The following is a 22,671-nucleotide window of genomic DNA, read 5'->3' as shown; positions in this document are numbered from 1 at the left end:
ATGATGTCAGAAGCATTGACTTCTGTAGGAAAGGTGGGTACACAGAGAGAAATCAGCTTTGCAGGTCAGAGAATTAGATGGCCACACTCAAGGACCCATCCCGCTTTGGGACACTTATATTCAGTGCCTGGGGAGCAAAAGCGCCATAAGATTCTGAAATTAGGCAAATGATAAAGATTAATTGCTGAAAAAAAATTTCTCAGCAATATTTCAAAAGCGCAATTGGCAAGGTAAAATTTCCTGAAGGAAACCCACATATCATTATGCACTGTTCCACCTGAAAATATACAACTGTGTTCTGGTATTTGTGAGGAATACCAAACAAGACATAGCTATCTTAAAAAATTCTGCCCCCATGATATTTATAGTTCAACCTAGTTATTGAATACCAAAATAATAATAATAATTAAAAGGGATAAATTAAAGCTATTTGGTGCTAAAAGGAAAATAATACAATGAACGCATTTTGTGGGAAAATCAGAAACAGGAGAAGTAGTCATGAAGATAATCTTCTTCGTCTTTTTAATTACATAAATCCAGAATTTCCAAATGAAAATATGCACAATATTAAATATAGCACAAACGTATGGATTTGAATAATAACTATTGAGGAATGTCAGCCTAATTGCTGACTTTTAAAGTATCATAAAAATGACATGACAGTCACCTAATATAGTAGGTAAAAATCCTGCTAGAGCTACTTTAATGAATGGCTTACAATTGATTAAATACTGCCTGTAAATTGTATTTAAAAAGTTATTCCCCAATGCATGAAACCAGCTCCCTGTCCCCCAATCAGAATACAAAATCCCCCTGCAATCTTAAATACATCATTGGGTTGCTTTGCAAATTCCTTTTTTATAAATGTTGCCAACATAACCTTAGCTGAGTCTGTGTCTAAGTCAACAAAGTTCCACTGTGGGGCAACAAAACAAAAAAGTGTTGAGTTCTCAAAAAGAATTTTTACCCTTCATGAATCCAGGATATTTATTAAGATACCAAATCATTTCCTTGCTTCTAAAAAACATGCCTTTCCCTTGGCAATCGTTCAGTAGTCTAATTGAAATAAACACATGGACTATTAACGCAAACCACTCAAAATAACTGTCAGCCTTGAGGAGAGAGCGTGGGGGCTCATCTTTTTGGTTACAAAATCAGAGCAGGAAGAGGGCTTCAGTGATGACTGTTTTATGCCCTCTAGGATATATACTTAATTATTACACCTGAATACCTATTTGCATGTAAGTGATTGTTTTTTGTACAGCAGTTTCTAACAACCAAACATACACTGAGTGACATGTTAGAAAAAATACAATACAAAACAGTACTCTTTTGCATGTAATAAATAGAAGTGTTACTGGTGAGTTTTTTTCCTGCACTTTGCTTCCATTTCATGGCTGTTACAAAAATGATGGTTGGCCACCAAATTTGACTATAAAGGAATTATACCAAATTAATATAATTTTTTCTTTTCATTTTGGACAAAATGTCTCGCTCTCCACTCAACATCTGTTTTTTGCATATATGAGAATTTCCCCAGATGCTAGTACAAAGTCTGCATATGTATTTTGGTTTTCTGTTTAAAATCACATTCAGAGGTACCATTCCAATGTTGATAAATCAGAACTGCATTGCTATACTTAAGCTAAAATGTTATTGATGCTGCTTATCCATTATTTTTTTTAAAAAAATTTACATTTTTGAAGATCAATTTCTTTCAAGCTCTTTACCAATTTTCTCACCATTTAAATAGTAGGAGGCCACTATTGTCATTAAAATTCCCTGAAATTCTACAGCAAAGGTATTTTGGGTCATGTTTATCACAGCATGCAAAATGCGCCATCAAGCTACAGAGGCAGGGCTTGCCAATGACTCTTTCATGGATTGCGATCAGTTCCTGGCCAAGTGACCTAAAGCATTATGATGTGGACCAAGGAGAATGGCCATGACCCACTCTCCTGACCAGTCCTGCTGGGTCCAAGGCTGCTGACTTAAAGGTGTAGCTCTGATGACATAAACAAACTTTCTTCCCTAAGTATCTTTAAAGAAACGGTTCATGATAATTGTTACATGCCCATTTAAAAAGAAAAAGCCCTGCAACTTGCTAGGCACACAAACACTTTCCCATGAAAATTAAATTGCACACAAAATCATTATGCCTACTTTCAGAAAGTAAGAGACAGATTATTTTGTTTGCTGAGTCTGCTCTGGGATATTTATGTAACCTATATTTTCAAAAGTTTTACTCAGAAGCAAATAGCTTGAGAACTTAGTAGACATCCACAAGAATATTCCCACATTTTTTTCCCCCACTGTCATGTTAGCCTGGCTATGAGAATACCACAGAAAGCAACCAACTATCCACTAGAGCCCCAAATACAATCACATTAAAAAAAAAAAAAGGCAGATCTCAAAAACATAATAATTCAGAACTACAGTCAAGAAGAACATTAAATAAACAATCATCACCACCAACCTTTGCTTGGGCCTCTGGTGCTGTCACCTTGACGACTTTATTGCGGTTGATCATTTGCTTCACCCATTTTTCTACTTGGACGTTGAATTTCATGAAAATCACGTAGGCAAAATAAGCTGATAAGAGAAGCAAGCTTTCCCACCACATGATGACATTATCCAGGAAAAAGATGATCAGCATGATCAAGTCAACAATGTAGAAGGACACATCCCGGAAGAGCGGCCACCATGTCAAGTTCAAGATTTCTCTAGAAAACAGAGCACACATGCCAATAACAAAAAGGATATTGAACACTGCTGAGCCCACAATTGTGCCGATGCCAACATTGCTGTGAGCAATAAATACCCCTATGAGAGATGTGAAAAGTTCTGGGGCCGAGCCCCCCGCTGCCATAAAGGTGGCTCCAGCCACATCATCAGAGATGCCCAGTTTTTCAGTGATGACAGTCAAAGAAGGAACAAAGAACTCATCACAGACAATGGCTAAGGCTATGAACATGTAGATCATTCCAAGGACATGCAGAATGATGGCACCTTTTCTTCGCTCCTCGAGGGAAAAGATGTCTCTTGGGTAGTCTCCTTGGGAATGATCTGTACTGTTCTCAGATTTGCCTTCCTGTGAAAGAGGTGGTTGTGGACTGTAATCCCAAATCTCGTCATTTAAATCTAAGAGAGTCCTCTGAGGGTAACCATGTGCTACTTTAGGGCCACTTGCACCACTGGCCTTTCCTGTGCTCTGGGTCTCTGTCTCAGAAAAGGCACTGATTGAAAACGGGACAGTGCTAATGGCTACCAGGCCCATGAAAAGGCCTAAGATTCGAATTAACTTTAATTTTTTCCTGACATTATAATGTCTCTTGCAGCCAGATGGTGACTTATCTGAACACCATTTCTCAAAGAAAGTGATGGTGGTGCTTTGGTGCAGATGCATCCTGGGTCTTCTGGTGGATACGGTGGTCTTCAAATTGTAAACTCAACCAGATGGTTCTTGCATACTTGGCCTCACTTTATAGTTAATGGTGTTTGGGAGGCACTTCCACAATCAGGGGTTCTTATGCTCCACAGGAAATATTTTTGACATTGATGCTTTAAAAAAAACCAAAAAAACAAGGATAAGTAAACCATAAAATCATATGTCTTTTTTACAAATAGAACTTTGTAGATATGACACAGTTCTATCATGTAGCCATATGACTGGGTAACTTACTTAACTCTTCTGTGCCTCTTTCCCTTTTTCAAAAATTAGGACAAGTACAGTACCTAGCACCAAAGATGCTTTGAGGATGGGTTAAAACACATGAAGCACTAAGAGTAGGATGTGGCACTTCATAGGCACTTATGATAATGTATGATCAAACTCAAACATTTTGATAAATCCGATATTAGGTGTAGATGTGTGTAAGTATAAAAATTTTATAGATGAAAACCTATCAGTTTACCCCACCTTAAATCATGTAACAAATAACCTCCCAATACTAAAAAGGTACCACTTCTTTTAGAAGTATCTATGTACTTGACAACCAACAATTATCCACTGTGTTTTCTTTTAGTCCAATTATATAATTCTATATGCAGGCAGACTTTTCTGATTTAATCTATCATTCGGAAAGGGTTGAGTGCTGGAGGAGGTATCACTCTTTTTCTGAACACATAAAGAGCTCAGGATCTTATTTTCCACGAAAGCTTCCTTATGCAGAAAAAGTAGCCCTAGAAAAATGTAAGTTTACAAAAGAATGTTATAGTGACATGAACAAATTCTCTTCCCTAAACATCTAGACATTGTTTTCATCTGAAGCTCATTTTTAAAAACAACCTTTAGTCATTTAAAACAGACAATTTAGTAAATCAAACAACTCCTAACAAGTAGGCTATTTGAGGAGACCAAGTGTGTACTTCATAAACAATATGCAAGTTCGTTTATTCAGTTCTTTAGATTCCACATATAAGTGAGATCATATGGTATTTGTCTTTCTCTGTCTGACTTATTTCACAATACCTCTGTCCACAAAATCTGTCCCAAACAGCCTCAACATTGACTTTTCTAGAAGGTTAGATATCCAAGCAGTTTTCATTCTTTATCTCACAGAGGAAATGGGTAAACTATCCAGACACCACAGTTGACAATCTGAAGGTTCCTCTTTTTAACTTTCTTTTAAAACACTGTTTTTGTTCTTTTCTTCTATATCAACGATTTCATTTTACAGACATTCGCTGAGATCATCTCAGGTGTAAAATGAGCTAATGAAACACATGCCAGTTGAACACAGAGATTAGGTGGAGGTCAGGTTTGCAGAGTAGGAGCACAAGTCAAAGCAGGCTGAGATGCTGCTTATTCCCGAGATAAACCGGACCAGTCACAGAGATTCCCGACTGGACGGCATTTGTCCACACTTAGCACCAACGGTTAAGCGACTCACAGCTCCCGGGCATTGTCACACTGCTGAGCCGGGGCAACCGGCAGAGACGGACTCAACTCCCAGGGTGCACCATCAGCTCCAGCCCGAGCCGGGCTCGACCTGCAAACCCACCGCTCAGCTCTACGGTAGCGGCCTCCGCCGGCGAAGTGTACCCCCAGCCACGCCCCAACTTTGCCTCGTATGGTCCCAAACTTTCCCTGGTGGGTTAATAGGAAAATAAAACTACAGGACATACGCCCCATTAGCGAGCCAGGAGCTGGGATGCCGCTAGCGGAGGGGCTTGGCCCGCTTCTCCCCGAATCCTTTGTGGGTGGGTGGGTGGGGATGGGGAGCGCCCCTCTGCGCGCCCTGCACCCCACGCCGGAAGCAAGGGCGATTGTGTTGGGAGAAACAGAGGCTCGGAAACTGCACCTGGGAACGGAGTGAGTTGGCTAACTCCTTGCGGGGCCTGAGACACCCATGTCCACCACGGAGCCACCTGTGAGCCTGCGGCGCAGCAGCGGGATGCGCGCACCCAGGATCCGGGGACAACGACCAAAGCAGCCACCAAGCCTGGCGGCTGGCAGAGGCTCGGCCGCCCGCACTTACCGGAATCCGCCAGGAGGACGCGCACACCGCGGGGGTCTGAGCGCGATGCGCGCTTCGGTCCACAGCCTTCTCGGCCCTTCGCCTCCCGGCTCGGAGGCTCGGGCTCCCGCTCCAGCTTGCGCTCACCACCGCTCTCGCCGGCCAGGGCTGGGCTCCAGAGGAGACTGAGCCGCCGCGAGCCCGGCGCGCCGCCTATGGTGCTGCCCGGCCCCCGCCGGCCCCTCCCTCTCGGCTCTGCGCGGGGAGCGTGGCCGCAGCGCTCTCGGCTCCCGCGCCCTTTGCTCCACGCCTCTTGGGCGCAGAGGCGACGCCGACAGCCGTCTCTTAGGAGATTTCTCCGCAGTGGGGACCCAGGTCAGTATTTTCAGGAGAGCAAGGGCAGAGAGGAGAAATCGTACAGATCGGTGACGCGCCTGATTTCCCAAAGCCTGAGAGTGTTGCCAACTTCGGTGTCATCTTTCCTGGGCACCTCCTCTCCAATTATCTGCAAAAAGTGACAATAGTCACATATTTCTTTAGGAGGTGATGTAATGTTTAAAGGTGGAAAAGATGTTCAGTGAAAAGGCATGAAGGCCTGCAGAGCTGTTTGTTCCTGGTATCTCCAGGTTGGATGGTTGGGACACAGAAGGGTCTTTAGACTTGCAGGCTGACCTTTCACTTCATGGGTGATGAAACTGAGACCCAAGACACGGTGTCATTTGGAGTCACAGACAGGGTTCACATGCTGGCCTCTGGACTCTCAGCCCAGTGTTCTTTCCTGCCCCGTCTGGAAAGTAAGAGGCTCTTGACCACAAGAAAATCAGTCAGGCTTGTTGGGGATTAGAGGATCTATCCCCAAGGATCTGGGCCAAAGAGCGGGAGAAGTCAAGACAAACTGGTTTCTGAGGGAAGCCCCTTTACCCAGCCCTGTGACCACCACCCAAACTACCAAGAGGTACCCACCCTGAGAAATCTTTGGGGCTTTCAGCAAAGGTTTTCCGTTTTTCTTTACTTCCCACCCACCTCCTCTCTCCTCTTTTCCACTTAAAGGGTTTTTTGTTTTTGTTTTTGTTTTTAACTTAGAGGGGTTTTTCTTTCACTTAGAGCAGGTTTTCTCATGCCTTCCTGGGACTGGGGGGAATGTGGATCATTACCTCTGACTTTGAGTAAAACTCTAAACTCAGACCTCTACACTTACTTTTGATACATCAAGAGAAGCCTTGGGAACTTAGAAATCTCCTTTCCTCCCATCAGAGCCGGCCATTTCGGGCTATTGTAGTGCCATGGATTTCAAGGTCCTCTTTTTTTTTTTTAAGGATTATTATTATTATTATTATGTTATTAGTTTTATGTGTACAAAACAATGTAATAGTTAGACGTTTATACCCCTCACAAAGTGATAACCCCTATCCCCCAATCTACTAACCCTCTGATATCATATATAGCTGTTACAATGTCATTGACTCTATTCCTTATGCTGTACTCCACATCCCGTGACTATATATATATATATTAAATTATAGTTAACATTCAATATTATTCGGCTTCAGGTGTACACCACAGTGGTCAGGCATCTACACCATCCACTAAGTGGTCTCCCTAATAAGACAAGTGCCCATATGACCCCTACAAAATCTTTACAACATTATTGATTATATTCCCCAAACTGTATTTCATATCCTCTTGGCTATATTGTGACTGCTAACTTGCACTTTCTAATTCCTTTACCTTCTCCCCCATCCCCAAAGAAACTGTGCTATATTTATACAATGGAGTATTACTTGGCCATAAAGATGAATGAACTATTACCATTTACAACAATGTGGATGGACCTAGAGAACATTATTTCAAGGGAAATAAGTCAGATGGAGAAAGGCAAATACCATATGATCTCACTTATATGTGGAATCAAAGAATAGAATAAATGAACAAACAAAACAGACATAGACTCAGAGATATGGGGGGTGGTAAACCTCAAGGTCCTCTTTTGGAAATCATAGGCTGAACATTTTTTATCTTTACCTTTCATTTTGGAACATTTCAGACATATACAAATGTAAGAAAATAGCATAATGAACCTCTCTGGGGCCATCCCCCAGCTTGAACAATTATCAACTCATGGCCAATTGTGTTTCATTTAATGTCTCTTTTTGCCATACCATCATTTTAAAGCAAATCCGAGACATTATATCATTTTATCTGTAAACATTGACAAAAAGCAAAGAAGGTATCAAAAATGACTAGGGTTGTGTCAAAAAGACTAAGGAACCAATTCAAATAGGCTCCCACTAGGCAAGGATGGGTTAGTTTTAGTATCAAAAATTGATAATTGCAAAATTTGATGCAATACATCAAATATGATTATGTCTACAAATTCATAATGCTTCTAAAGAAATTCAATTGATTGGTCATTGCTGATGGGTATGAGGGAATGTAGTCATTATTTTAAAACTTTTTTTTTTTTTAAAGAAAACAATCATGCACTTATTGTGCCTTTTCTACACTTTCTATACAAACTGGATCTCAGGGTAACCAATTAGACTTTACGTTTACTTTACTTTCTTGGTCAAGCAATTCCTAATCTTTCCTGATGCAATGGATGCCTCTGGTTACATGGGAGGAGAGGATCTTGTATACAAGGTTCTGCTTAAAAGAAAAAGATTGTAATATATTTAAAATGTATATTATAATCATATCATATCCCTCCTACTAGGATCTTTATAGATGTTATCCAGCTAACTCGTCCTAAAACCCAGAGATGACCCTGAGGCTCCACTTGTTGGGAAAAGGAATGAGGCCCAGATGGAGACCTAGTCAGTCTGCAGGTTGTATCAGTTGGGGTTCACACATGGCTGCTTATAATAGAAACTCATCCTTAGTGATTTAACCAAATAAGAGTTTATTTTTCTCATGTGAAAAGAAGTAGGAACACAGACTGTCCAGGGTTGTGCAATCGCTCCCTGATGGCATCAAGCAACCCAGATCCTTTGATCTGTCTTCCTTAATGTATGGTTTTTATCCTCATAGACACAAAATGGTTGCCTCTTGTAGGCATCACATCTGTGTTCCAGGCAGAAGAAGGGAAGGAATGAAGGGTGAAACGCAGAAGGCCTTGCTAGGCTTTGCTTTTTTATTTAGAAAGGGACACTGTCGAAACTTCCCTTACATTTCATTGGCCAAAACTTGGTCATATGGTTATACTTAGCTGTAAGTGAGTATAAAGAATATTTTAATGGGGTTATTCATCACCATTTAGGAAATCAGGGTTCTCTGGGTAATATAAAAAGGGGAAACGAATGTTGGGTGAGCAACTAATAGTATTTGACACAGAGTTTCATAACATTCTCAATGAGATTCACATTGGACTGAAGACTGGCAGCTGAACTTGGCACTCAACTGCCATGACAGTTGACAAGGCTAAAACTGCCATCATCATAGCAATGGAGAAAATCATGGCCTGTCATTTGTCTACGTCATACAACATGAAAGCAGCCGAATTCAACAACACCTGGAGGTCTCCCAGATGCACAGTCTTTACTACCTAGTCGTGAAGAAAAAGGGAGCTTCATAAAAAAATGTGCTACCACCAAATGATAAGTTATCAAATAGTAGCCTTGACCAAGTCCTTTGCTAAGAGATTTAAGTAATCAATGGGTTTCTCTGTATAAATTATTATTAAAGAGCCAACTCTTTCATTTATTTATTTTTAGATACCGGCATATGTATAAACATTAGCATGATATTTACCCTTCTGTTAACTGTACGAGGTCTGACAACTAAGGTTACGAATCTTGTTGCAATGATGTTGCTAACCTTTTTTTTTTTTGATATCAGAGGGATTATTCATTATGAATTTGTACCAACTGGACAAACAGTTAACCAAGTTTACTATCTGGAAGTGCTGAAAAGGCTGCGTGAAAAAGGTAGACGACTTGAACTTTTCGCCAACAATTCATGGCTCTTGCATCACGACAATGCACCAGCTCATACGGCACTGTCTATGAGGGAGTTTTTAGCCAGTAAACAAATAACTGTATTGGAACACTCTCCCCACTCACTTGATCTGGCCCCCAATGACTTCTTTCTTTACTTGAAGATAAAGGAAATATTGAAAGGAAGACATTTTGATGACATTCAGGACATCAAGGGTAATATGACAACAGCTCTGATGGCCATTCCAGAAAAAGAGTTCCAAAATTGCTTTGAAGGGTCGACTAGGCACTGGCCTCGGTGCATAGCTTCCCAAGGGGAGTACTTGGAAGGTGACCATAGTGATATTCAGCAATGAGGTACGTAGCACTTTCTAGGATGAGTTTGTGAACTTAATTGTCAGTCCTCGTATGCTGTACTTGAACAAAGAATTTATGGGAATCATTGGTAATTACCAGTTAAGAATGTTGAGCATTTTTTGTAATTCTGAAGAGGAGCCTTTTAAAAAATAATAATGAATTTTTAAAAGAATGGGGTCATACTTAAGCTAATAGGGATTTTGAACATAAAACTTCCAAAGGGAAAAAGGAACCAGGCTCCCATTCAAGATGGCGATGGAAGATCTCCTAAACTCACGTGTCCCCCCAAAGCACCAAATCTACAGCTGTAGACACAACTTTCTCTGAAAAACACCAAAAACTAGGCATCAGGTAGGAGAGGCTGGGACACAATCGCCATAAGCCCCGTCCTTGGTACAGCAAACTCACAGTTACCAAGGAACTCAAAACCCAGAGCTTCTCCTTGAGGAGCTAAGGGTTTGAACCCCACATTGGGCACCGCCAACTTAAAACCTACAGCTGAGAGAGGAGCCCCCAAAACATTTAGTTTTGAAAACCAACCGGGCTTGCATGCCCCAGACCCACAAGGATCAGAGAAACAGCTCTTAAACAAGTCCCACGAAGACTCAGGCCTCGGGGCCCAGGGCAGAAGCGCCGAGGGAGGGGCCCCTGGAGCTTGTGTAGGAGAGACCTGTTTGCTTGTCTTGGAGCTTTGCCTGGAGGGGCACGCATCTGATTGACACAGGTTTGGGGGCCTGCTGGCATGCCTCAGGGACAGAGACTAGAGGATGCCACCTTTGGTTCTCCCTGTACCTTACTCCAGCCTACACTGCCATCTTTTTTTCTTAAACTTTTGGCTTTTTATTTTTTTTTCCTTTTTTGGTTTTCCTTTTTCCTTTCCTAGCAGGTGCCATCCCCCTCTGCTCACTCCAGCTGGTGGGACCCATGTTCGCGCTCTCCCTCTGCAGCACACCAGAGTGCCAGCATCTCCTTAAGGGGGGCTTTTACACGCCTTTGGTGCCCCATTCTTTATGGCTGCTGCCCAGGGGATGCTCCTTGATTGCCTGGCGCTGGTGGCTGGGGGCCTTGTATTCTTAAGTCCCATGGTACTGAAACAAACGGAGAGACAGTTCTTGGCAGGCTGCCACCCCCCAGGGCACTGCACGGACAGTGAACTGAAACATACCCCAGTCTTTCTGTGGAAGAGGCCTATTCCCTTGTCCTGGAGCTTCGGCCTAAGAGGCAGGCTGCAGGTTTGGCACACGTCTAGGGGCCTACAGAGGATGAGTTCTCAGGGAACACTGGCTGCTGTACGCCATGTTTGCATTCTCTCTCTGTCTCACTACAGCTTTCCAGTGTCTCCCAGACACAAGTTTATACACTCATCTAGAGCCCCAATTTTGGGGACTGCCCCTTGAAGGACGCCTCTAGATTGGGGCCCTGTGGCCAGAGGGGCTTCTGCTTGCAGTACCATAGGACAGTACATTTGCATACTCTAAAAGCTGCTGCATGAGAGTCTGTCTTCCAATTAGCCTGCATCTAGGTGCTCACTGAGATCCTCCGCTTTGGGAGACTGACAGGTCTTGGCACATCCTGAACTCCTAGGAGCCATTAAAAATAAACTAGGCTGTTTGGACAATAGCAAAAGTTTAGGTTTGAGAAGCAACCAAGAGCTAAGGCAGGGTTGAATGGGAAGTTTCATCTTCTACATGAGGCCATTTCTTCAAGACTGGGAGAGGTGGGTGTGTTTTTGTTTGTTTGTTTGTTTTTTGTATTTCCAGGATTTTATTGGGGAACAGTGTGTTTTTCCCAGAACCCATCAGCTCCAAGTCAAATTGTTGTCCTTTCAATCTTAGTTGTGGAGGGCACAGCCCAGGTCCAAGTCCAGTTGCTGTTGTTTTTTTCTTAGGTGCAGGGGGTGCAGCCCACCATCCCTTGCAGAAGTCGAACTGGCAACCTTGTGGTTGAGAGCCGCGCTCCAACCAACTTAGCCATCCGGTCACCCTGGAGCTCAGGGGCAGCTCATTGTCTTCAATCTAGTTGTGAAGGGTGCAGCTCGCAGGCCCATGTGGGAACCGGCCACCCTATTGCTCAGAGCTCACTCTCTAAACAACTGAGCCACCCCTCCGCCCCAAGAGGTGGCTGTTTTATCTAACGCATAAAACCAATAAAAAGAGTCAAGCAAAATGAAGAAACAAAGGAATATGTCCCAAACAAAATAATAATAATAATAATAGTAGTAATAAATAAAATAAAACCTCAGGAAAAAAGCAATGAAAACTGCCAAAGGAAAGCTAGTTGTTAATTTACTAAGTATCAATATCATTGTCACCCAGACACATAGGATGACATGGTTTAAGAGACGGTTGGGAAGGTTCTCTTATCCGCATCCAAAATGACACCCCCATTTGGCACTGCCCTGAAATTCCACCATTAGAAATTTATACTTTTGGCTTTTTATTTAACATCTTTGGGATTTTTTTTAAAAAAGTAAATGGCTCTAGAGTTATAATAAAAATAAGCAATTTTATATTGTTTTTGGCTTGACTTTCAGTGTAAAGGAAACAAAAATTTTAGTAAATTTTCATGAGGGGAAGGTGGGAGAGAGATAACTGCCCCAGGAAGTTGCCGGCAACAAAGGGCCAAGATGAAGTATTCAGTTTTTACTTTGTCAGTTTATCCACCTCTTTTTTCATCCTCTCCCCTCAGCACACTACTCTTTTTTCTCCCTTGTATTACAGTCTCTAATTTTTCTGTTATCAGTTTCTGCAGGCGGTCAGGACATACTCGTCCACGAAGGATTCGATGTGCACAAAGGCAGTAGTTCTCAACCTTGACTCTCACTAACTATTAGAATCATTGGGGGCGGGGAGGTATTTTTAAAAGATTCCTGACAATGACACTCTTCTTTTCCCCTTACCTCTTCTTTTCCCATTACCATGAGCTCCTTGAGGGCAAGAATCAGTATTATGCATTTCCCAGCATGGATGCTTGGAACTTGGCACAGTGCTTGGAACTTGTGCAACACACATCTGTGGAATTAAATTAATGAGTTGCCAGAAATGCAGTTACTTAAAGGATAGTGAGTCAAGAGGAGGGTGCAGGTTATGCTGCAGTAACAAAGAGTTCAGAAATCACAATCGCTTAAGACAACAGAGGTTTTCGTTTCTCACTCGTACGACCCATTCTTTGTGAATTTTGCTGTATCATCATCCTCACTCCTGACCCCAAGCTGGTAGCTATCAGGAACATTGCCAGTTGCTGTGTAGAAAGGAAAGGTGCACGGCAAACCTTGTCTTTGCTTTTAAAGCTTCAGCTTGGAAGTGACTCATTATTGCTGCTCAAATTTCATTTGCTAAAGCGAATCACCTGGCCATATTTATCTTCAAGGAGCAAGAGAGTGCAGTTGCACTTTGTGCCCGGGAGAAGAGTGAAAAGATTTGGTGGTCAGCCCTAATGACTACCTTTTTTAGGAATCAAAACCAGGAACTAACATGTTATGTACCTACCATGTACTAGACATTTTTACTTATTGCTTCAGTTTCATGACTTTTATCACTATTATTATTCCCATGTTACAGATGAATAAACTGAGAGTCAGGTTAAGCATCGAGCAGCTCTCATTTTTACCCAATATTGGTTCCAAAGGCCAAGTTCTTTCTACTAATCCTCATTGTACATGACTGAAGTTTTCAGTCCTTGCCTAACCAGGAGTTAGTTGCGTTTTTCCTGTTGGGATTACATGCTTAGGTAACTACTGGGGACTTTTTCTACCACCAGCTGGTCTACCATCTAGTGTAATTGTCTACTTCCTAAGAGGATCTGTTTTGCTTATTTAAAAAATTAGATGTGTAAATGTCAAAATAAAATCTTGGTGTTCTTTAAAAAATGTTCTCCTCGGGCCCCCAACACTGGGTTGTCTGTGTTTTCTTTTGCATTTGGCTCATTTTATTTTTGAATGAATTCCCAGTTCTAGTTCAATGAGAACCATAAAAGCAGAAAAAACATATTTGTGGGGTTGAGAGATGCAAGTACAGGCTTCTTTGCTTTTGATAGTGGTTTTTGCAACAGCACTTAAAGCAACACATCCAAATTATTTCTCTTTCTTCTTTTTAAAAAATCTATTTAGGAGATGAGAAATGATGAATGCTTGTGATTTTTACATTAGGTACAGGAGTTTTTCCGGGCTTAAATGCTCAGGAAGCACAAAAACTGAGTTTCTCTTTGCAACACCAGCTCAGCTTAGAGCTCCTGAATATCAAGGTAGGTACAGTGAGTGCTAAGGCAAGACTCAGAGAAGCGCGGGAGGGAGCTCATCTATCGATTTCATCAAGGAACCTGGAGTCTAAAACCCTGGCTGTCTTCCTGGTTCCTGCAGGCACTTCCTGAGTGACCTCCAGGGTGCCCCTCTGTCTCTCAAAGCTACATCAGCAAAGAAAGAAGGATTAAATAATACTGGTAAAGGAGATAGACTGGGGAAGAGGCACAGAGTCAGGACAGATCATTTGGAGGGCAAGCAAGAGCACTTCTTTCTAACAGCTCAAAAAAAATTGTGCCCCTTTGCTTTCCTTCTTAAATTGCATTTTCCCTTTACCTGTCTCTGGCTCATAATTTCAATATAAAATAAAATTCAAAATATTGGGAAAGAAGAGATGTGTGCCTTGAGCCTCAACTGCGGGATAAGTTTGCAGGAATGTGCTAGCTCATCTTCAATTTTGAATGCTATTAGAGAATACATTAGTTTTATTCAATTCATGAAAGTGAAATGAATGTCTCATTCGTCGTTTTCCCAGCTCAGGGGTCTCAAGTTGTTCAGTTCAGCAGTACCCCTCCCCCTCCAAATAATGTAAGCGTGTGTGATGGTGGAGTCCTGATGCCACAGGAGAAGTCCTCCCCTGGCTCAACACTGGGGTCCAGTAGATAAGTCTGTTTTGTGTTCATGCTCACCATCTCTCCAAATTAGCCTTTACTGATAATAATAGTGATAGTTTCTTTTCTTTCTGCCACTCCTTTTTGCTTATTTCTCAATTTGTTTGGAATCAAGGTGGAAGACAGGTAATATATATTGAGCCCTTCAAATACTCCAGATATTACTACAAGGTTTATACCAAAAGACAGCAATTTTTCCTCTCCACAACTCCTTCTCCGTGGTCCTTGGAAGAATCATTTTCAAAGGTTTCAGCTATTTGTTTTCGGATTTATTTATTTATTGCCCTCCCCTCTCCTCTGTACTTATCACTATCTTTTGAAGTAGTTGGCTCGTTTTGTTATCTCCTGATTTTTCTGATTTGGATATTAGCTATCAAATTCCAATTGTGGAAGAAAAGGGTTTCTTCCTCTTACAATGTCGCCCACACGCTCATGCTCTGAAGTCCTCATCCTTTCAATATAGTTATGTCACCATTTTTAATAAATTAATATTAACATCCTAGAATTAATATAACCTTTTAATTATGCAAATGGAATCATCAGTTGAGCTATATAGTATACTAATTTACCCTAAACTCTCTGACAGAACTATACATTTTCGCTCAGTATTTTCAGACACATCAGCTGATCCACCAGTTTCATGTTTTCCTCCTCAGGAAACATCATTCCTGGAACCCCGTGCCTTCCTGCTGTCATCTGGACCCACCGATTTCTAGGCCTGTGGCATGGCTGACATCCTAGGAATTCCCTTTGCCTCTTATTTTTGTTGACAGTCCCATTTCCTAAGTTCTCTTTCTTATTTACTCCCTTGTTTATTGAGGCACAGCCTCCAGTACCTTCCTCAGAAGCGGACGTGGGAGGAGAATTTTTGAATGCTTGTGTGTCTGTAATGTCTTTATCCTACCCCCACAGTCTGTTGAAAGTATGCCGTTGTGTACATTTTCTAGGTTAGAAATGATCTCTGAGTATTTTTAAGGCATTTATTTCTTCCCTGTCTTTGATGTTCAATGGTTGCTGTAGAGAAGCCTGATGCCGTTCAGATTCCTGGTCCTTTCTGATGGGATCTGGTTTATCTTTTCAGAAGATTTCAGAAACTTCCCTTTATTTACATTGTTCTAAAACTGATAATGGTCCTTGGAGTGGCTCTTTAATGATTTTTTGTTCTAGAAACTCATATACATCTGGGAAGATTATTTTTGTATATATTTGAAAAATAATTTTCTTCTGTCCATTAGCTCCATCTTTTCTGGAATATAATTGTTTTGATTTTGACCTTGCTTGGCTGGTCCTCTAAGACTTTTTTTCTCTATTTTTCATCTCTTGAGTGATTTTCAACTTTATCATTTAATCCTTCTAGTGTTAAAACATTTCAGCTTATCATATTTTTAATTTTTAGAAGCTCTATCTTGTGCTTTGCATATTGCTTTTACATATAGTTTTCTGTTTATGTATCTTAGGTCTAGTAGCTTCTCTTCTCTCGCTTTGAGATAATATTATAAGCTTCACGAGACCAGGAATTTTCCTGCTTTGTTTATTACTTTATGTTCAACACCTAGAACAATGAGTTCCTAGTATAGTAGGTATTCAATAAATATCTTTGAATGAATGAGAATATTTATTATAGCTTTTTGCACATTGTCTTCTTCTCTCTGAAGTTTCAGTTTCCTACAAGTTCCTTATTGCTGTTTGTTCTGGCCTAGTTTTCATATCACAGGCCTTTTTAAAATGTCTGGCACACCTTGGTGTTTATTGATAATTAAGAGTGAAGTGCTAAAATGCTAATTCAAAGCTCCTGCTTTGTCAAGAAGAGGGCTTTTCTATAGGGTGATCAAGTAGGGACTCAACCATTTCATTGGAGGAAACACAACTGTCAGTATCTCTACATTAACTTCTCTTGGGCTGATCAATTTCCCTATAGGGAGTTCTCCAAGCTTCTGTCACTGGTATTTTATGATCAGCTGCCAGCATATGTGAATTGAGCAAGTAAAGAGGTTGGTGGAGTTTCATTATTCAATTTATAGACTTTAAGGTTACTCACATTTGAACACAATTTTGCCCAAAGTCTCAGACTACTCTGGTAAAGCTTCTTCAAAGGATCAACCTCCAGTCTTCTGCCAGGGTGTGGGATAGGGTGTCTCCTGGCTACACAGGATGGGGAAGGGTGTTTGGAGATCTAATTACCCTTTAAGACTTTCCACCAAGCTTCCTATTTTCAGCTCCATCTTGCACCCCTGCTGCATTTGTTTCCTATTGCTCCTATAACACATTAGTCGAAACTTAGTGTCTTAAAACAATACACGTATAATATCTAACACTTCTGTAGGTCAGAAGTCCATTATAGTCTCACCTGGCTAAAATCAAGGTGTCAGTAAGGCACCTCTTCTGGAGGCTCCAGGGAGAACCCGTTTTCTGCTCATTCAGGTGTTGGCAGAATTCAGTTCCATGCAGTCACAGGACTGAAGTCTTTGTTTCTGGCTGTCAGTTCAATCTCTCTTTGGGGCTCATAGTGAAAGGTAGAGGATCACAGATGTTTTGTGTGCAATCATTTGGTATTTATTTCTCTTCAGTCCACTTTTATCGGCACTGCAAATCTGCTTAATATTCTCCTCTCCTTCATCACATGCCAGGCAATATAACACAAGTATAAATTTACAAGTTCTAGTGAAATATTATGAATTATATGCCAGGCAATATAACCCAAGTATAAATTCACAAGTTCTAGTGAATATCTCAGTAACCCTTGATAAATGGTCACCTGCCACAACAGCATCTGAGAAATTGTTGTAGCTCTACAGCCATTTGGCCAATGTCCAGTAAGCAATGTGGGTAGTTGAATAGTTTTTACAACACGTTCTGTGCTCTGGGAGGATCACCAGTTTATTTTCATCCTGCAATTATAGTTGCTATTGCCATCTAAATTGTTTTGTATTTGTCTTTTATAATAACTGTGTTGTAATTCTTGTATAAATGTACATTTTAAAGTTTTGAAATGCAAGGATTTATAACAAAAGGTTGAATACAAACACCTAGAATGAAGGCACAACAAAGTTACATGTTTCTCAAAATTTTTGTTAAATATAATTAACAGGAATAATTTGGATCTGTGGGAGTATAAAGAAGAAATGATACAAAAATTATATTCTTAAAACGTAAAAATGTTAAACACAAATATTTTATTAGATTAGGAATCATCTGTTAAATCTCATGATTTAAACAAAGGAAATTTATAACATCATTAAGGAAAAGAAATTAAAACATCAAGTTCTGGAAAAAGTAAATGAAGTTACTTGAAAATCTTTAAAAAATGGACAGTTTTAGGCATGAATATTTAATAAAACTTAAAAAAAAATAATGTCAACATACATACATAATTGTAATTAATCCATATTTATAGTCCTGGCTTGTTCAAAACATTATCTACTGAAATGAGAACACTACTTTTTGGGAAACATAAATCAAGACAGTAAAATTTTAATTATTATTGATAAAACTTCACTTACTCTATGTAAATATAGTGGAATACTACTTTTCTTTAAATAAAGAATTCAATGCTTTGAAGTGAGTTGGAAGTTGTTTTTTCTTAAAATATTGAGGAGCTGACATAAATAAGATCTGAAATGCTATTAAAGTTTATGTTGGTGGTAACAGATAAAAATGATTTCAGTGAAATGTATTGACAAAAACTCTACTGAACTTTATACAGATATGCCAAAGTAATGTTAGGGAGAAAGTCTGGAGTTTTAGCCATAATTTGAAAAAAATTCTGGATATTTTAACTTCGTTTTAAGCCACCATATTTAATCATTTCTGGATGATGCATTTAAAGATGTTTTCTTGATAACTTTATGTTTACTATTAGAATATAAAATGTTCATCAAATACACAGCAGAGAGAATTGCCCACTATTTTGAAAAGCTGGGAAACGAAATCATGAAAATTAGAGAAATATTTGCATCTCAATTGGCAGCTTATAGTGCTAGAGCTGCCATTATTAGAAATTGTGAAAGGGGGTAGTTAAATATTTGAGAAATGAAAAAAATATATATTTTTGCAATGAATTGGAGTTTTAAAAAGATCTTTATTGAGATATAATTCATATACCATTAAATTAATCTTTTAAAAATGTACAATTTAATTGTGTTTAGTGAAGAACAAAATGAAATTTAGTGTAGTGAAAAAGAAATGTTATTGACAATGGACCATAATCTGGGACATCTAATGTTGTGAAATAATAGAAAAGTGTGAGTCTTGGAATGTGGTATTTTTCAGTATGGTTTTGGTTACTCTGGGCCCCTTGCATTTCCATAGGAATTGTAGGACCAGGTTGTAGATTTCTGCAAGGAAACCTCCTGAGATTTCCATAGGGATTGTGTTGAATGCGTAGAGTATTGTTATCTTAACAATGCTAAGTCTTTCGATCCATGAACATGGGAATTCTTTTCATTTATTTAGGTCTTCTTTCATTTCTTTCAATAATGTTTTGTTTTGTAGCTTTTCAGAGTACATGTTTTACACCTCTTTTGTTAAATTTAATCCTAAGTATTTTATTCTTTTCAAAGCTATTGTAAATTGAATTATTTTCCTAATTTCATTTTGGGGTTGTCCATTGCTAGTATATAGAAATACGATTAATTTTTGTATATTATCTTATATCCTGCAAACTTGCTGAACTTGTTTATTAGTTCTAATAGTTTTTTAGTGGGTTCCTTAGGCTGTCTTATATACAAGATCATGTCACTTCTCAGTAGAGAGTTTTACTTCCTCCTTTTCCAATCAGGATGCCTTTTATTTCATTTTCTTTCCTAGTTGCCCTGGTTAGAACCTCCAATATTGTATTATGTTCAATAGAAGTGGCAAGATCTCTCTTGTTCCTGATCTTGAGGGGAAAGCATTCAATCCTTCGTCATTAATTATGACGCTGCCTTTGGGTTTTTCATAGATGACCTTTATCAGGTTGCGGAAGTTCCTTTCTATTCCTAGTTTGTTGAGTGTTTCTATCATGAAAGGGTGTTGGATTTTTTTCAAATGCTTTTTTTGCATATATTAAGATGATCATGGGTTTTTGTCTTTTATTCTATCGACATTAATGATTTTCAGAAGTTTGGACATTTTATTTTAATAAATGATTTTCTAACAGAGATGTCAATACTTTAATTTTACAAGAGAGAAATGCTTCAATTATTAAAGCCGACATATTAATTTGATCAACTATCATCGTGATTGAACACATAATATCATATCATTCTTGATACCTGTCAACACAACAGACAAAGGGGTATAGTAGTGTTAATAATTGAATAGCCTTGCATGAAAGCCCACCTACATTTCATGGAAATATTGACAAGTCTTCACTTTGTCATTCATCATATTGACTAACCATCTTCATCTATACATTTAATAAGGATGCTTGTGTTTTACATTCAATTTGCTAGTAAAATAATTGAACAAGACAATGCCAAAACTGACATTTCCTGTGCCATTCTTTTGGAGACTGCTGTCCAAGTTTACATGAATTTATTAATGAATATTTTAATATTTGGCCATTCCTCTAACAAGAAATATACCCCAAAATGCCATCATACAGAGCATGTTACTTTATCTTATTCAAAAATACATCTTAGGAGATTTACTCAAAATGGAGATATATGTGTGAATTCCATTGTACTATGTTCTGTGAAGACTGGTATGGTGTTACTGTATTCTTTCCAAACCCCAAAACAGTGCCTGACACATAAAAGGCTCTTAATAAAAATTTGTTCCAAGTAAATATTGAATTCCGTCCCTTGATATACTAACCTAGTAAGTAACCAGAAAAAAAGGCAGGGGAGTAAGAAATTAGATTACCATGATTAGTTCTTGATGTACACATGCCTTCAAATGCATCTAAATTGTAAGCTTGACAATTGTTATTTTTTTTCCCCTTGTTAGGTCCAAGTTTTGTGTGGCCTGAAGCTCAAACACTTTCATGCCCCCCCGCCCAAAAAAAGAAAACTTAGATATAGGGCCTTGGAAGGGGCCTGGGCAAGCGTGGATTCATGAGGCTTCTGCTTTATTAGCTTCTCAATAAACTATGAAAAGAGAAAATATAGGGGAAAATGCTAATTTTACGTAATGCTTTATATCTCATTTGAGATTTCCCGTTCTAAATAAAAAGAAACAGAAAAAAGACTTATAGTCTCTTTAGCACTTGGATTCTGTCCTCTTTTGGAAACAATATTGCTGGTCTGATTCTTGAATGTTATAACCCAAATGGGACCATTTATAATCCCAGGAATTTAAGTCAGTAAAGTGGCGTATGTACCTTTATGGTTAATAAGGAACAAAAGGAAGGCAATAGGTTTGAAATTTATGTAAGAACTTGATGTCTGCCATATATCTGAATGTAGCAACATCACCTAACCTTTCCTGTTAGTCCAGAAAACTCTTCTTAATTTTTTTATTCACGTATTTTATTTAGCTTTTCTAACATCCTTTAGGGGGCACCAATATGTTAGAAGAAAAAAAAATGCAGCAGTGGATTCCATTAGAAAGAACAAAAGGGAAAGAAACCTGGTACCTTTGGAGGGGGAATAAAATCAATGACTGAAGTAGACTTGTAGCTGAAACCAAATTTGAATACAAAATGGTTACTATAACTACAAAGGTGGTATATTTGAATACAAAATGGATATGAAAGTCTTTTAAATGCTAATTGCAATTGGAGGAAGTCTGCCATTTCAAACTGCAGACAGTCCTCCCACCTCCTCTCGTACTTTCTGTCTTCTGGATGGAATCTCCGTTAAACAAAATAATTGCTTTGTGACATTGCAAAGTACTTTGAGTTCCCTTGTGTAAAGGCTACTTTACACCAGTTCCAACATTGTGATATGATTCTTCATTTGTTGAGTCAGAGCCTCAGGACCATTTTTGGGGGATAAAGAGGATGATGATCCACCTGAAAAATATTTAAGGTGTAAGTCATCCCTTCTGAACAGTCATGGTGTTTTCAGTCAATTCAGAGAACATTTATAGAGCAAATTCTAAATGCAAGGCCCTGTGGGGGAAACTCAGGTAGATAAATTTGGATACTGCTCCCCAAGGCCTCCCTATAGATGGGGCGTTATACCGAGCAATCTTTTAGGGTTCTTTCCAGATCTAACTGCAGGCTCCTAAAAGAAATAGCCGCCACTCCTTGTAGTTAAATATAGATTGTGCTGGAAGTTGCCTGAAATGAAACCACCGTGACTGTCAGCATTACCAGATTACACAGATGTTCTTGAATCTAATGCAATAGTTTTTCTCATCTCTGCTAAGTTTAAAGGACATACATGCATTCTGTTTTTTAAAAGGCATGTAAGTGATCTCACTTTATATCCCATGAGAGAAATGGATGACATTTACATAAAGAGTATTTGGCCATAGACCTCTTTGTATTCAGAATACTGATTAATAAGTCTAAGAATAAGAGTTTTCTGATACAATGTAGGAAATGAACATTTCAAGATTATTTAAAGGCTTCTCCATCCAGACCACAATGAGGACTTGCTGAGGACGGGTCCTGCCGGCCAAAGCCTGCGCATCTGGCCCAGTCATGACCACTCGTTCCGTATTTGCAAATAAATGAGTTAATGAATATATGCTTCACCTTTTGTTTTGTTCTTCTGTTATTTACTTTCTAATTATGTACACATATTACTTTAATTTTTAAAAATGTCCATAGGAGTTATTTGGGGTTAATGTCCAAAATATATAAAAAATTCATACAACTCAACACCAAAAAAAAACCAAACAACACAATTAACAAATGGGCAGAGGACCTGAATAGACATTTCCCCAAAGATGATACACAGATGGCCAATAGACATATGAAAAGACGCTCAACATCACTAATCATCAGAGAAATGCAAATAAAAACCACAATGAGATACAACCTCATTCCTGTCAGAATGGCCGGCATCAATAAATCAATAAACAAGTAGTGGCGAGGATGCGGAGAACAGGATGTAGAGAACAGGGAGCCCTTGTGAACTGTTGGT

At 39.4% G+C, this 22,671-nt stretch overlaps 1 protein-coding gene across 5 annotated transcripts in view; it reads right to left on the bottom strand.

Moving 5' to 3' along the window:
- The window catches only part of SLC24A2 (solute carrier family 24 member 2), a 242,931-nt gene extending 237,133 nt beyond the window's left edge, over positions 1 to 5,798 (bottom strand). For 4 of the 5 annotated variants that reach the window (XM_033122666.1, XM_033122668.1, XM_033122669.1 and 1 more), the window contains exons 1-2: positions 5,481 to 5,798; positions 2,477 to 3,561 (exon numbers count right to left, since the gene is read on the bottom strand). In XM_033122666.1, the coding sequence (XP_032978557.1) occupies positions 2,477 to 3,406 (930 nt within the window). In that variant the 5' untranslated portion in view covers positions 3,407 to 3,561; positions 5,481 to 5,798. The remainder of the gene's footprint in view (positions 1 to 2,476; positions 3,562 to 5,480) is intronic. The other variant, XM_033122665.1, reaches the window with a different exon arrangement.
- Positions 5,799 to 22,671: the final 16,873 nt, after the last annotated feature.

The sequence above is a fragment of the Rhinolophus ferrumequinum genome, chromosome 12, assembly GCF_004115265.2.
Source record: "Rhinolophus ferrumequinum isolate MPI-CBG mRhiFer1 chromosome 12, mRhiFer1_v1.p, whole genome shotgun sequence".
Lineage (NCBI taxonomy): Eukaryota > Metazoa > Chordata > Mammalia > Chiroptera > Rhinolophidae > Rhinolophus > Rhinolophus ferrumequinum.
Note: the sequence above shows the minus strand (reverse complement) of the source record. Positions and strands in the feature narration are given on the sequence as shown.